We start from the raw sequence: 14,370 nt of genomic DNA, 5'->3' as shown, positions 1-14,370 counted from the left end.
CTACAGCACATCAAATAGCATTAGATGCCTAGATTGCAGCAAATGAATTAATCCTCAGTCTCTATTGTTTATAATAGATTCAGGCATCTAAGTTTGGGTGCCTTCAATGAAAAAATCTGCATATAAGGTAGAGAAGTTGTGGATGCCCCATCCCTGGAAGTGTTCAAGGCCAGATTGGATGAGGCTTTGGGCAACCTGGTGTAGTGGAGGGTTTCCCTGCCCATGGCAGGAGGGTTGGAACTAGATGATCTTTGAAGTCCCTTCCAACCCAAACCATTCTATGATTCTATGCTTCTATTATAATCTTGTTTGTGTATAGGGACAACAGCAAAAAGCAGACCTCCATGAGATGGAGAAACTTCCTAAATCTGATTCTGTCTCCTCATGCCACTCTCCAGTGGCTTCCCTGAAATGCATTATGTGGTTGTCTGATTTATGACAGCCTGGTCCAGACATCATCCCCAAAGAAAGCTGTAGGAAACAGTATACATTCTGGAATAACTCTCACACTTATACCAAGACTGGCCTCACCCACCAAGAGCTTTGCACTTCTCAGCACACGTGCTCTCTCCACTCTTCTTACAAAGGAAGAGTGAATCAGGCACACATGTGAATTGTCTCATCTCAGCAAGGTACAAGGTGGCAGCCAAGCTGGTGAAACTGCCAGGGTTCACGCGCTTCATTTGTGGGAAGCAGCATAACTTGACTTGCCTTCACCTGCAAGTACAGAGGACTCCGCTCAGTCACATTATCTTGCCGTCGTCAGAGATTAAGAGCATCAACTCTGCCAATGCACAGTGACTCATTAAGAGGTGGTGATTTGATCATGTTGCTGAGTGAAGTCTGTTGTGGTTCTGATGACTGTACAAAGTCCCCATTTGCAGAGTATTAGGCCTTTCACTTCAGCTGATGTAAAGTTTTGCTTGAAAAAAAGACCTACTTGATCAAAATTCACCTTTAATGTATTCGTGGAGAAGGGACAGAAAAACCCTGGTGTTCTCAATGTCATTAATAACTAGTCCTTTCTAAGTGAAAATATGATTTGTATTGCTCCAGGAATAATAACAATATGTGTTAATTTTGGCAGCAGCTGCTAAGAATTTATTTCTCTTCCTGAGGAAACATTTCACTTTGAATAGAATTCTTGCAGTACAAACGTTCTGCAGAAAACAGACCTTTATCATGAGCACAGTTTGCTTAGTTAAAAACATTTCTTTTCCAGTGGAGAGCAGTGTGATGGGCCTGTTTTCTGTCGTTCTCTATTTTGACCTTTTTTCCTGAGAATTGGAAATGCGGCAACACTGCTGCAGATGTATGGATTGCCACATCTTTCGTGGCTCTAAAAAGGCTTAAGTGGATTTGCAGTGATTTACATCAGAACATAGTCTGTCTCAGGGTTTCTAATGCTTAGTTGTAAGTCTATATCTTGGCAGAAGAAACATGTAAATAGATAAATAATGTTTTTGAGAAGCCTCGCTATTCAGAAATGTTGTTTCATCTCTTCCCAACAGAAAACTACACTGTACTCGAAATTATATTCATATGCACCTCTTCATGTCCTTCATAATGAGAGCCATCGCAGTCTTCATAAAAGATGTCATCCTATTTGAAAGTGGAGAATCTGAACACTGTTTTGTGAGTTCAGTAAGTAGCCGTGTACATTGAAGTTTCCACCTTATTCTGCTGCCCCTCTTAATGCACCAAAAATTACCTTGCAAATGCATGTGAGACAGTACTTTGGGAAAATTTCAATTTTCGTCTCCTTTGAAAGCATCAAAAACATGATTGCTGCAGTTTAATTTGGATGGAAAAGGCATAAAATAAATTAGCAGGGTCAAAAGTTTATAGGCATCTAGTCCCTTGGGAGGTCAACTCCACAACTGAGGCTTTTCCAGGTTTTGGGGCTCCTGTCAATCCTGTGTCCATCTCCCAGTCCCATGATAATTTCTTGGGAAGACTTGCAGTCCTGTGTTTAGAGATTCAACTCTCCCCTTCAGTGAGAGTGGGAGTCGGATCCAGAGTTAGATAACTCCCAAGCACAAGTACAGGCTGGACGGAGAATGGATGGAGAGCAGCCCTGAGGAAAAGGACTTGGGAGTGCTGGTGGGTGAGAAGCTCAACATGAGCTGGCACTGTGCACTGGCAGCCCAGAAAGCCAACCGTGTCCTGGGCTGCATCCAGAGCAGCGTGGGCAGCAGGGCGAGGGAGGGGATTCTGCCCCTCTGCTCTGCTCTTGGGAGACCCCACCTGGAATACTGCGTTCAGCTCTGGAGTCCCCAACACAAGAAGGACATGGAGCTACTGGAGTGGGTCCAGAGGAGGGCCACGAAGATGATCCGAGAGCTGGAGCACCTCTGCTCTGGAGACAGGCTGAGAGAGTTGGGGCTGTTCAGCCTGGAGAAGAGAAGGCTCCGGGGTGATCTTATAGCAGCTTTCCAGTACCTAAAAGGGGCCTACAGGAAAGCTAGAGAGGGACTTTTGACAAGGGCATGTAGTGATAGGACAAGGGTCAATGGATTTAAACTGAAAGAGGGGAGATTTAGATTAGATGTAAGGAAGAAATTTTTCCCTCTGAGGGTGGTGAGGCAGTGGAACAGGTTGCCCAGAGAAGTGGTGGCTGCCCCATCCCTGGCAGTGTTCAAGGCCAGGTTGGATGAGGCTTTGGGCAACCTGATGTAGTGGAGGGTTTCCCTGCCCATGGCAAGGGGGTTGGAACTAGATGATCTTTGAGGTCCCTTCCAACCCTAACCATTCTATGATTCTATGATTCTATGATTCTATGACTTTAGTTATCTACAGGGCAAGTACCTATACACAAGCTATGTGTGGGAACTGCAACCATAGTCAGTCGAGCTCTAATTAATATACTCACTGGAGTGTGGAGAGCTGTTCACCTCCCTTTGAAGAAGGCACCTGCATTTGGATGGCTCTCTGGGCTCCACTGATTGCATTGATCACATCTCTGCAGGAGTTTAGGCAGGAAATCTATGTGTAGACATCATTGTCTATTTTTCATCTGGACCTGTATCCCACACTGTCTGCCTGTAACTGTGAGATATCCCCACTGGGATGATAAATGAGGGGAATAAAGAAGCTGGGATATTTTTCTCACTTTCAAACTCAGTGTTATCAGCCGGAGCAAACATTAAGGAGGGAGAAGAGCTGTTTGTCTAGAGGCCATATTGACATAAGAGGACACTAGTTATGAATAAATTTAGGCAGGAAATTTGCAGCCTTCCAGTACTTAACGGAGGCCTACAGGAAAACTGGAGAGAGACTTTTTACAAGGGCGTGTAGTGATAGGACAAGGGGCAATAGATTTAAACGGAAAGAGGGGAGATTTAGATTGGATATAAGGAAGAAATTTTTCCCTCTGAGGGTGGTGAGGCAGTGCAACAGGTTGCCCAGAGAAGTTGTGGCTACCCCATCCCTGGAAGTGTTCAAGGCCAGGTTGGATGAGGCTTTGGGCAAGCTGGTGTAGTGGAGGGTGTCCCTGCCCATGGCAGGGGGGTTGGAACTGAATGATCTTTGAGGTCCCTTCTAACCCAAACCATTCTATGATTCAATGATTCTATGAAATTGAAGTCACTGAAAGAAAGAGATATGATCAGGAGTCATACAAAAAAAAAAAAAAAGGGAACCTCCATAATAAATTTGTAATGTTAGATGAGCTGCCTGCTGCTAATAGCAGGGGACTGGGCACAGCAGTCCAGCAGATCCCTTCTGGACCTGGTGTTTTATGTCATACAGCACCAGAAAAAGATTCTCATTTCTCTTCAGTCCACCCAAATTCTTCCTTGCCTTCTGGGTTTTCTGTATCCTTACCCCGAGTCCTGTATCTGCTGTTATAATGACCTTTCTGCTTGAGCACATCTCAGTTGACATCAAAGAGCAGCCTGCTCCCAGCTTTTCCCCAAGAACTGTCTGCAGCACGACGTGTTCCTCTTGCAGTGACCCGCTGGAGTTTTTTCCCCTCTGTGGTTCACTGGAATCTGTATTCTTCAGCCACGGGGTTTTCTTGTGAAGATCCACGGATGGTTAGAATGACACATAAACTGGAAGGAACAATTGCCCGGTGCCTGCTGCCACAGATAACTGCCAGTTGGCAGAGTAGCCAAGAACCCAGTGAGCCGTGGAGTTTGAACTAACCTCTCACCCCTGTGGTAGTTTGCACTGGGTCGTGCCTGAGGCACGACCGCAGAAAGCTGTGGGAGAAGTGTCTGCTTCAGCCCTCCATCCAGAAACACTTCTGTGTATAAATATAGGACTTTGTCCTGCAGAATTGGCAGCTCCTGGAAGCCAGCGTGCTCTCAGGCAGACCCATGGCTACCACCATTGTGTGTGGTTCTCCCCATCAAAGGGTTTTCATGTTAAATGCCAGCTCAGGGTGAATGGGTTACCCCTTGCAAAATCTGCACTTGTCTTGACCCAGCATTTTGGACAACCTTTCAGGTCACAGGGAAAAAAAATACCTCCGTGAAATGCAGTCAAAATGCCTCTCTTAATATTCACCTTTTTGCAGAAATATTTATAAAATCCGTTGTGTTTATGAGGGTTTGGCTGAGTCAGGTTAACTGAAGTTAAATAATTGCTTTGTTTGTGCTTTGAACTTGCAGGATAAAGTTTTGACTTGGGAGACCTGGCTACTAGTTTTTATACCCCAATATACAATTTACTGAAGGTTTTGTGTATAATGGCTAGATATGGCCTTGAGCTCGTTCAGTCTGAGGAGAAATTTGAACAAACAGTTCAATTTACTGAATGCTCTCACCACTCTGCTGTTTTAGAAGAGGGCAAAACCAAAGCAATAACGGTGTTTTATTAGAAGAGAAAGTACTGCACTTAGCTCCTTTGAGGAAAAAGGGATAAAGGCATCCCTGCTTCCAGAACGGATTCAGGGCTATAAAATCCAAACAAACACAAACCTCTCCCAGTGTTCCTGATGAAGGGACCACATTCCTGAATTTGGCATTACCTGTCGCAGTAAGAAGACTGAAAATGTTATTTTATGCACCAGCCACACAAAAATATTTTAAGCTCTCCACCAACGTGTGTCAATACTCCAGTCAAGTAGGAGCTCCACTACATGTAGGTGTGTATGTAATTGAAAAAAATTGTTCGTTGGCTTTGCTGCAACAGCATTTTTAGTTCATTTTGCCTAGTGTGGGAAACCTCAGTTATGGTGTGAACTCTATGGCATTTTAAACTCAAATAGTTTTGGGTTACCATTGAGTTCAACGTGAACACCCTAAAAAATTGAGTTTATTGAGCGTTTGTATGGGCCACGGAGAGAATGTGGCAATAAGCATTTCACGGCCAACGCGGCCAAAATACATGTGAAGAGCATCACCGTGAGCCAAAACATGCACCATGCACTGGGAGTTTACAGAATGATGTGTAGCACCTGTAGCCTCCTTGAATTCCTTACTCCTTTCTTGATAAATCCACCTTTGGGGGAAAGAAAAGCCTTGATGTTTGGGTAAAAAATTTATCCTATTTTCAAGGGGCAAAAACTGAGTTGACAAGCAAGGGTTGTTTTCTTAAGTAAATGTAGCAGGCTTAAATGATCATTGATCCCAGGACCTGCACAAGATGGCCCAAGCCCTTTGTCCCACACCAAGGAAACTCAGCAGCAGTAGCTTTACAAACGTCCCTCATGCCTTCTCCTCTCTCCAGCTGCCCAAATCAGTTAGACTTGTTTTCAGGCGCAATGGGAATCCCTTGGCTCGCGTAGAAGCATGTAGGCTGACCTTCAGAGAAGGCTGGCCCTCCAAAAGCCCACTGTGGGGTTTTCCAGTGGGAAACAAAGGCTGCCTGGGACATTGAATTTTCTAGAGGGGTAGAAAGAGCAGAAGAGTCTGATGGCCACGTATACAGACAGCATATTGCCCAAGGTACCAACAGTCATTAGTAGACCAAAACCACTTTCTCTCTCTCTCTCTCTCTCTGTCATGTCTTCCAGTCCTAACGTGTACCTGTAATTATGTGTAAGTGAATCATCCTGTTGGCTTAAATTGCTTCAAATAGGCACATACTCAAGTGTGTTAGTCAATCTGGGCTCTAAGCACTCAGCTCTGGAGATGATCAGGCTCAGAGGGGTCTGTGAAATCACCTGCTCCAACTTCTTCAATAACTATTTGTCTTGATTCTTTCAGAATATGTTCAGTCTCAGTAACGGTCATTTCTGGGTGGAAAACTCACCACTCGTGATTTCATTGCATCCAACAATTACTCACACTGCATGAAAGATTGTGCCACTTTCCAGCCTGTGTTTTCCTGCATTCTTCTGGCTTTTTTCATCACCAGACTCAAGAGGCCTCCTTACAAGTTTTAGTTTTTTGCATTAGCTTTCTTAGGCCTACTGACCTTCCATCTTGGCATTCCCATGCTTTGTCTTCCTCCTTCCTTCTCTCTCTGGAGAACACCCTGTCAAGCACAGTGGCCAAAACAGACAACCTGGTAGAAAGATGGAACTGAACACTTTAATTGTCGTTTCATTTGATTTTTTGTGGATTTATGGATAGGTTTTGATACACTTTCATTACTCTAATGTCTGGATAGCACAATGATGAACCACTTACATTTCCAGCCTCACTGAAGACAAAGAAGCCAACGGTTTGATATAAACAAATATCAGGTTCTACAGATTGAATTCATGCTGACTTTTTCTGAGCTCTGCAAATTGCCTTTGCTGAGGATTCAGCCGAGGGAGACTAGATAATTTATCTTCTTCCTTTTGCATTCCAGTAAGACAATCAAATTCCAGCAAAAAATTATTCTTTGCAAGGGAGAGTGGGGCTTTTAGCAATTGTGAACATATACATCTATCTCATATTTTCAGTGTGAAAAATCAGGTTTTTTCACATGAGCTTCCTCAGGCCAAATTGATAACAGCTACAGGCCCCTAAATGAACTTTATATATGGAAGTTGAAGGCAGATAGATTTTCTTTTCCAGCAGACCTCCATCTGAGGCTACTCAGATCCATATTCTCTGCCTCATGTGGGACTGCCCTGATATGCAGGCTATTGGAAAGGTGGAAGAGTGTAAGCCTTTTTATGCACTTGTGTAAAAATGAATCTAATAGTAGAGACTCAGCCCTTCTGTTGGGTTATGTCCTCTGGGAAAGATGTCTACTCCCACCCACACAAAGGAGGGTGAGCTCTTAGCAGCACAGAAGGGCATCTGTTGAACTTTGGCTGACTAGCTTAGGGGAAGAACCTGGCAGAACTCTGTCTGAAGACAATGTGAGTCTTTCCCTTGACTTTAATTGAAGTTGGTTCAGTCCCCAAAATGTGTAAATACATCAGCTGACACTTTTTGACTAGCTCAGCCCATTGCTCCAGAATTGCACCTCATCTGCTGAGTTCAATGGGACTATCCAGGCGCAAAGGTGCTGCCTGAGATAAAGAAGTGCATTATAGTCTGTCTTGCCATGGAAATGAGGCCCTATGTGAAATGAGGTCCACCTTGTTTTGCTCAGCTATGTGAAATGAAAGACACCCTTGCTCTTCCCACCTAATAGGTAGCAGCCTCATTTGGTTTTCATGCCAAGGAGCAAAGGAAAAATCACTGCTCATGTGAAGTAGAAGTTTCTCACTGTGCTTTTCCATTCATGTCTGGCCTGAACCACCTCACCCTGTCCACAAATTCCTGTGAAGCCCAGCCAAATGGTTTCTGTTGGCTTCAGGAGGTGGGCATTGCAATGGACTGACTTCAGTTCTTCTTCCTGAGCTTTTTGATAAAATTGGTTTCTACTTAGCATTCTGCTGAAGATCTCTATGATGTTGCTGTTGCAACACAGACTTAAGACACCCATCTCCTTGGTCTCAATTTTTACCTTCAGGTTAGATGAAGAGATTTGCATCTGCAAAACAACTTTTGTAGAATATTATCTCCGTATCTACTGATACCTCTATATCTGCTGTTCACTGCTACAGTCTGAAGTTTTACAGAAAACAAATGACAGATGGGAAAGAAAAAAAAGAACAAACCCTAGAGAAAGCTCCTGTAAATGATACGAAGAAATAAAAAAAGCAACAGAAAGAAAGCAGGGGGAAGCAATGGAGGCATTGTATGTTTGCCAATTCTCTTTCAAGTCACATTCCAGGACTTAAAAATTCACTTCACCAAAGGTGTTGAGACACTTCTAGAAAGGACCAAAAAATGGAGACGAGTTGGGGAGAGAAGAAGAGACAAAGAGGCTACAGCTACATTCCTTAATTAACAGAGGCCCTAATGGTGAAAATATTACCCAAAAATAAAAAATAATGCCTCTAGTATGCTTTAAAAAAAAAAACAAAATTAAGGATTTAGCAGCAAGCTTAGTGAATGAAGGGCTTGTGAAGTACTGAGGAGCTATAAATAAGAGGTTTGGTATGTAACTGCCCATGGCCAGTAGCAGCCATGAGCATGGGAGATGGACTAGCCATCCACCTAGACTGTTTTAGTGTTATTGATTGGATTTTTAAATTATCCGGAGATACCCCATCCAGGAACGTGTTATCTCATCATGTCTTCTAGGACAGAAGACGCCTCTACCTGCCTAAGCCCTCACTGAAATTTATGAAGTAGACCTAGGTCATCTCATTCATGCCACGGGGAGAGGGCCTGAACGTGGGTAATTACTGTGGAGCCGATGGCAAACAGTAGCTTCCTCCTGTATTGGTGAGACAGCGGTTTATGGCTGCAACACTTGAAGCCTTGCTTGCTGCACCATACCCTTCACAGGGACCCAACCACAGTCACAGCTGGCAGTATCAAGTAAAGAATAAAAGGGATTGGGAAGAAGGGTTATGGTGTTGACAGCTGAATCTCTGCTAAAAGGATGTGGGAGAAGAAGGAAACCTGGTCTTCAGGTCTGAGTTTGAGAAGAAAGGAATGTGCAGTGATGGAGCATGAAGGAATCCTTGAGTGTCAGAGAAGCTAAAGGTGAAACATCATTTCAAGACAGAGAGGCAATGAGCAGAAGCAGGGAATGAAGCTGGGCATTTGGTGTGTGGTGCTGGAGGCATGCCAGGCTATCGAGTGAGGAAGGTCTGTGCCATGGGATTGGGAATGTACTTTAAAGAAATGGGGTTAGCAGTAGAAGGTGAGAGAAGCAGCAGGAAGGGTCTGAATTTCAGCTATAAGTCAGCCAACGCGGGCATCCCTCCCCAGAAGAGAAACATATTCACCAGCTGGTCCCACAACAAAATTGATGGGAAGCAACAGCAGGAGAGCTTGGTGTGAGCTCTTGCTTGGCTTCCTCCCTGGTGGTTGGCCGCAGGCCAGGCCCACAAAGGATGGATGAAGTGATCCATTCCTTCAAGGAGAAAGTATCAGATTCTGGGTTATGCCCCTTCTGCTCCTTGGACTGTTCCTATAAGGCAAACTTTGAGAGGGTCTAGACCATGGAGACCAAGCTCTAACATGGTTTTAAACAGTTTTGCTTGGATGAGTTATCCTCTTGCCTTCTCTTTTGCTCCTGGAAATAACCCAGGAGTCCTGCCAGAAAGTTAGACTGTGGAAGAGCTCTGGAGTGGGAACTTTCTTTGTGTAAGTGGCTCTATCATGCCTGACACAGAGGTGCTCCAGTCATGGGCTGGAACCTTAAAGCAACGCAGTATTGCCAATAATGAGAGAAAATGTGATAAGTGCAAGGAAGGGCATTATTAAACTTGGGTCACCTTCTCTCTTTAGTTGCTGCCTTGTGGTTGACTTGCCTTTTTACTGAAGGTGTGTTCAGAAGTGCTGTTATTCTGTGATTGATGATCACGAAATAGGGACAGTTACCCCGTTTACCAAGATAATTCTATTTTTACATCTAAACTCAACTCTGAGTCATCTGACTCAGAGGCTAGACCAGCTAGAGCTCATCACCAGCTTAGAAATACTCACAGGACTGCCCCCAAAAATCAAATGAGTATTCCTAAGGGGCGAAATCGAAAGGCCAAGTCCCTCAAAGACTGAGAGTTACATAACCCCTGTTAAAATCAGCGGAAGAGAAATGCTTAGATAGCCTTGAGGATCACAGTCATGGGGCTTAAACTTGCTTCTTACGCCAGGAAAAGCAGACACAAGAGCTTCCTGCTGAATTCAACAGATAGCGTTGTATTTGAGGAAGCCTGGGTGGGAAGTGGGCAAGGCATGAAGTGCAGTCATGTGGACCGCAGTTTTTGTTGGTGTAAACTGGTACAGCTCCATTTATTTTAATAGTTTGTGCAAGTGCAGGATCTGACCCTGCCGTGCCTTGCTGTGTTGCAAGCACATAAAACAGAGCTTGTCTCCTGTGACTTCCGTATTAGCAGAGACAGATTTTTAAATGCCATTTTCAACTGTCTCTCAGCTGGCATTAAAGAGGTGAAAGCACAAAAAAAGGCCAAGGTTGCCTCATGGTACTTTGGGGTCTATATGGATTGAGCTGTTGCTAGAGGAATAATACTCTAACCAGATAAGTAATACTTTATCTAGGTTTGGTAGTCGCCCAGCCTTGGTGCAAGTGGTGGCATAGGAAAGAGAGATGGAGATTGAGTCCAATAGCTTCTTCCCAATGTCTCCGTCCTTCCACAGTCTTGATGGGAGCAGGCAAGACTTATCGTGTGTGTGCATGTGTCTGGCTGTACAGCACAGCTCATCAGTCTTAGAAATAGCATTTCTGCTTTATGAAAGCAGGAACAAATCAACAAGCTCAGACACAAATCCAGGTTATAATGGCTTAATAAATTGCCCGGTGACAGCTGACATGGAGTAAATATTCCAGTGTGTGCTCTTAGGCAACGATGGGCGCATGAAAATATAAGGTGTTGTGACCTCAGAGGAAGGCGGGTTCAGATAAATTGAATTAATTTGCTATTGCCAAGGCTTAAGAGCACTCTTGCATAATGCTTCTGCGGCACCATTGATGCAGAGCAGCATGTTAACAGGGAAAATGTGTGTTTGAGGCCTCTTATCCCTGTGCTTGAGATAGATGGTGACCATCAATTCAGTTACGTTGCTCTATCGGCTGTACTTTTTGTAGGATTGACTTAGAGTTGAAGCCGCCAAGGGCAGCAGAAGCAGCTGAAGGGTCCGTTGTCAAGACATAAGATTATTATTTCCATGAAGGACTTGTTATAATTCCTGATAGATGAGAAGTTACTTTAACCAAGGCTTCGAACTTGACAACTTAGGCTCTCTCAAACTGAAGGCTACGTGCCTCAATCGTAAGCCGCTTTGTTTCCATCAAGATGGCATTTTAATAATTTCTTTAATCAAATTTCTTTATTCATAAATAGCATTAAGTTCTCAACACCCAACATTTCCATGCATCTTCCAGGAAAATTTGCAGAGCCACCCACTAGTGTCGCAATTTATCATTTGGAATTACTTGCTTGTCAGGTTCCATGATAGGGAAGGAAGGAAGGAGTCAAAGGCACCCATTTGATTTAGGAGATTTCTTGTTTGAATAGATCTCGGCTCACTTCCGTGGTAGAACATAAACCTGGTGGGGCTTTTTTATCGCTAACCTTTTTGAGTCTAGTCTACAACTGCAATTAAAATGAGGGAAGAAATGAAAGTGATGGCTTTTTGCCAGGCAGTCTTGTTTGTTTGTTTTTAATTTGTTTTTTCTGTTGTTACACAAGAGGTTGAGTGTGTTAAGGGTAAGTTAACACTTTTTCTTTTTCTTTTCCTTTTCTTTTTTTTTTGTGGTTCAGCAAATTGGTCTGACCTAAGGGCTTTTTTTTTGGAGGAACAGAATCACCCAGTAAGAAGCTGTTTTATTTCTATCGACAATTTCCATTGACATCATGCCGAATTTCTGCAAATTAGGCCTCCAGCATGAAGCCCTGTTGAAGTCGACAGGGACTTTGCCATTCACCTCTGTAAGATCAGACCATTACCTTGTGCAGCCAAGTTGTCTCTGCAGAAGACTAGGCACAGTAGCAGAAGGCTGAGTTAACGAATTGGTATTCACATTTTCAGTTTGCCAAGTCAACTGCTGGAAATGTCTTCTCTACTGCAGTTTCTCTTGCAGGAGCATCGATGTGGCTAGTTTTTCAGCTCTTCTGTCAAAGCCAACTAAGTAGTGGAAAGATAATGTGTAAAAAGCAGTAGCCTTGAGCATGGGACTGAGACAAGAGATAGCCTGAGACTATAAAGATACAACATTATATCTTGTCCATGTCCTCAGGAAAGGTCCAAGCCAGGATTGACAGTCACTACTGAAAAACCACCTTACTTCTGTCTGTGAAAGTGACTTGTAAAAGAAGTCTGCTCTAGCCTCTGTTTGAAACAAAAATCCCCACTTGAGTGGATGAGAGAAGTTTTCTTTTTATTTCCAGTAAACAATACTGGCTTGGGCAACATCATCCTAGGCAAAGTTCATTGAACATCTTCACCCTTCCTTTCTTAACAGAGGCAGTGATACCTAGGCCAGTACAGTATATCCACTCCTCTCATCATTTTTTTTTTTTTTTCTCAGTGAGTATTTGACCTTGTAAAATAAAACTAAAAGCAGAGAGAAGTATCCCATGAAAAGCAAACATGTATTTGGAAACTAAGTCTATCCTGACATCTCCACTCAACATGCACAGAAATTAATGGAGAACGCAGAGCTATGGACAGTGCTGTACAATATTTAGGTTATAAAATTATTGGGAATTTGTCAGTTGTATGAATTCCAGTGTCGTGATAGTGAGATGGGGAATTAATCATACCGTGTGATCTTAAAAGCAAAGCAATTATTTCATTATGGCATCATCATTACAGATTACATTGTACTTTGGCTAAGGTGGGCTTCTTCAACAGAAGAAGAGCTGGGATGGGATTCAATCTGATTTAGGCATGTGGGGTGAGAATCAGCTCAAGACTGAGACTCCTGAATTTAGTTATGGTTATGAGATGAGTGTCTAAAATTGCACTATAATTATGGAAATGTAGGGTTAGGTCAATCCCTGTGCCTGAATATCCTTATTTCAGCATCTCCAAGGGAGACAGCACTTGTTCGGTGTTACCCCACCTTCCAGGTGTGCCTCAGCAACAGGCTCAGGAGTGGGATCTGTAAAAAGCTTTTAAATAAGATCAAGGAAGCCTCTTTGACCAGGCTAAGGAGAAGAGCAGCTGTTACTGTGGGCAAGTTCAGTATGAGTTACTCAACAACTTGCCTTCCAGATAGGTCATATCTTCTGGGCAACATTAGAAGGAAAGCGCTGGATAAATCTGTCACTGAGAAAATGAGTTTTCATCTGTCTTCTGCTGAAGAGGCCTATAGAAATCTCTGTTTAAATCTCTTCTTCCTGCATCAGTGGTGGTAACCCGGGTAAAAGGATCGGAGTACTTTAAAGGGGATTTGAGACCTCCAGGTTTCATGATTGATCGAGGTGAATCTGCTTCTGCCAAGGGCACTGGGGACTGGGCTGCAGGCACTGTTCCAACTTCATAAATAATGCCGGGAGCTGCAGCATTGCCCAGTATTGCATGTGATGTCTTAAATATATCTTTAAGCTGACTTAAATATGTCCTGGTGCCCTGACACAAACCTCCCACACCGCAGGAAGAGGTGTACAGAGTTTGAGAGTATGAGGAGGGAATGCAAGGTCTGCACAGGGTTTGCATCCGTGTACAGGAGAGGTCATACACGAGGAGGGACAGGTCGGGTCTCCTGATGCGGATGCCCGTGATCAGGGCGATGAGACTCAGGCAGACTCTCCACTCACAATGTATTCCCAGACCAGCTATGGTGACTCAGGTGGTGCCTCTTTATATGGAGAGGGACTTTTTGCAACGGTATATAGTGATAGGACAAGGGGCAATGGCTTTAAACTGAAAGAGGTGAGATTTATTTCATAGATTTCATAGATTTCTAGGTTGGAAAAGACCTTAGAGATCATCGAGTCCAACCGTCCTTAATCTCCCATTAAACCATATCCTTAAGTAGTTCATCCACCCTTTTCTTAAACACATCCAGGGATGGGGACTCAACCACCTCCCTGGGCAGCTTATTCCAGTGGCTGACAACCCTTTCAGAGAAGAAATACTTCCTAACATCCAACCTGAATCTCCCCTGACTAAGCTTATATAAGCTTATATATTTAGATCAGATATAAGGAAGAAATTCTTCACTCTGAGGGTGGTGAGGCACTGGAACAGGTTGCCCAGAGAAGTTGTGGATGCCCCATCCCTGAAAGTGTTCAAGGCCATCTAGGATGAGGTGTTGAGCAACCTGGTGTAGTGGAGGAGCCCATGGCAGGGGGGTTGGAACTGGATGATCTTTGAGGTCCCTTCCAACACAAACCATTCTATGATTCTATGATTCTTTAATCTAAATCCTTCTTTGACCCAAGTCCTAAACCTAAAACACACCGTATCTCCAATAAAGATGACAGGGGACACTTGTGTTAGTTCAGTGATG

At 43.7% G+C, this 14,370-nt stretch overlaps 1 protein-coding gene across 1 annotated transcript in view; it reads left to right on the top strand.

Annotated features, from left to right (window-relative positions):
• The window catches only part of LOC104371442 (vasoactive intestinal polypeptide receptor), a 119,885-nt gene that overhangs the window by 84,822 nt on the left and 20,693 nt on the right, over window positions 1–14,370 (top strand). The window contains exon 6 of the mRNA XM_086614830.1: window positions 1,512–1,644. Within this exon, the coding sequence (XP_086470956.1) occupies window positions 1,512–1,644 (133 nt within the window). The remainder of the gene's footprint in view (window positions 1–1,511; window positions 1,645–14,370) is intronic.

This window comes from Tauraco erythrolophus, chromosome 7 (genome assembly GCF_009769465.1).
Source record: "Tauraco erythrolophus isolate bTauEry1 chromosome 7, bTauEry1.pri, whole genome shotgun sequence".
In the NCBI taxonomy this organism is placed as follows: Eukaryota; Metazoa; Chordata; class Aves; order Musophagiformes; family Musophagidae; genus Tauraco; species Tauraco erythrolophus.
The sequence above is the reverse complement of the archived record's forward strand: the minus strand, read 5'-3'. Positions and strand labels throughout refer to the sequence as shown.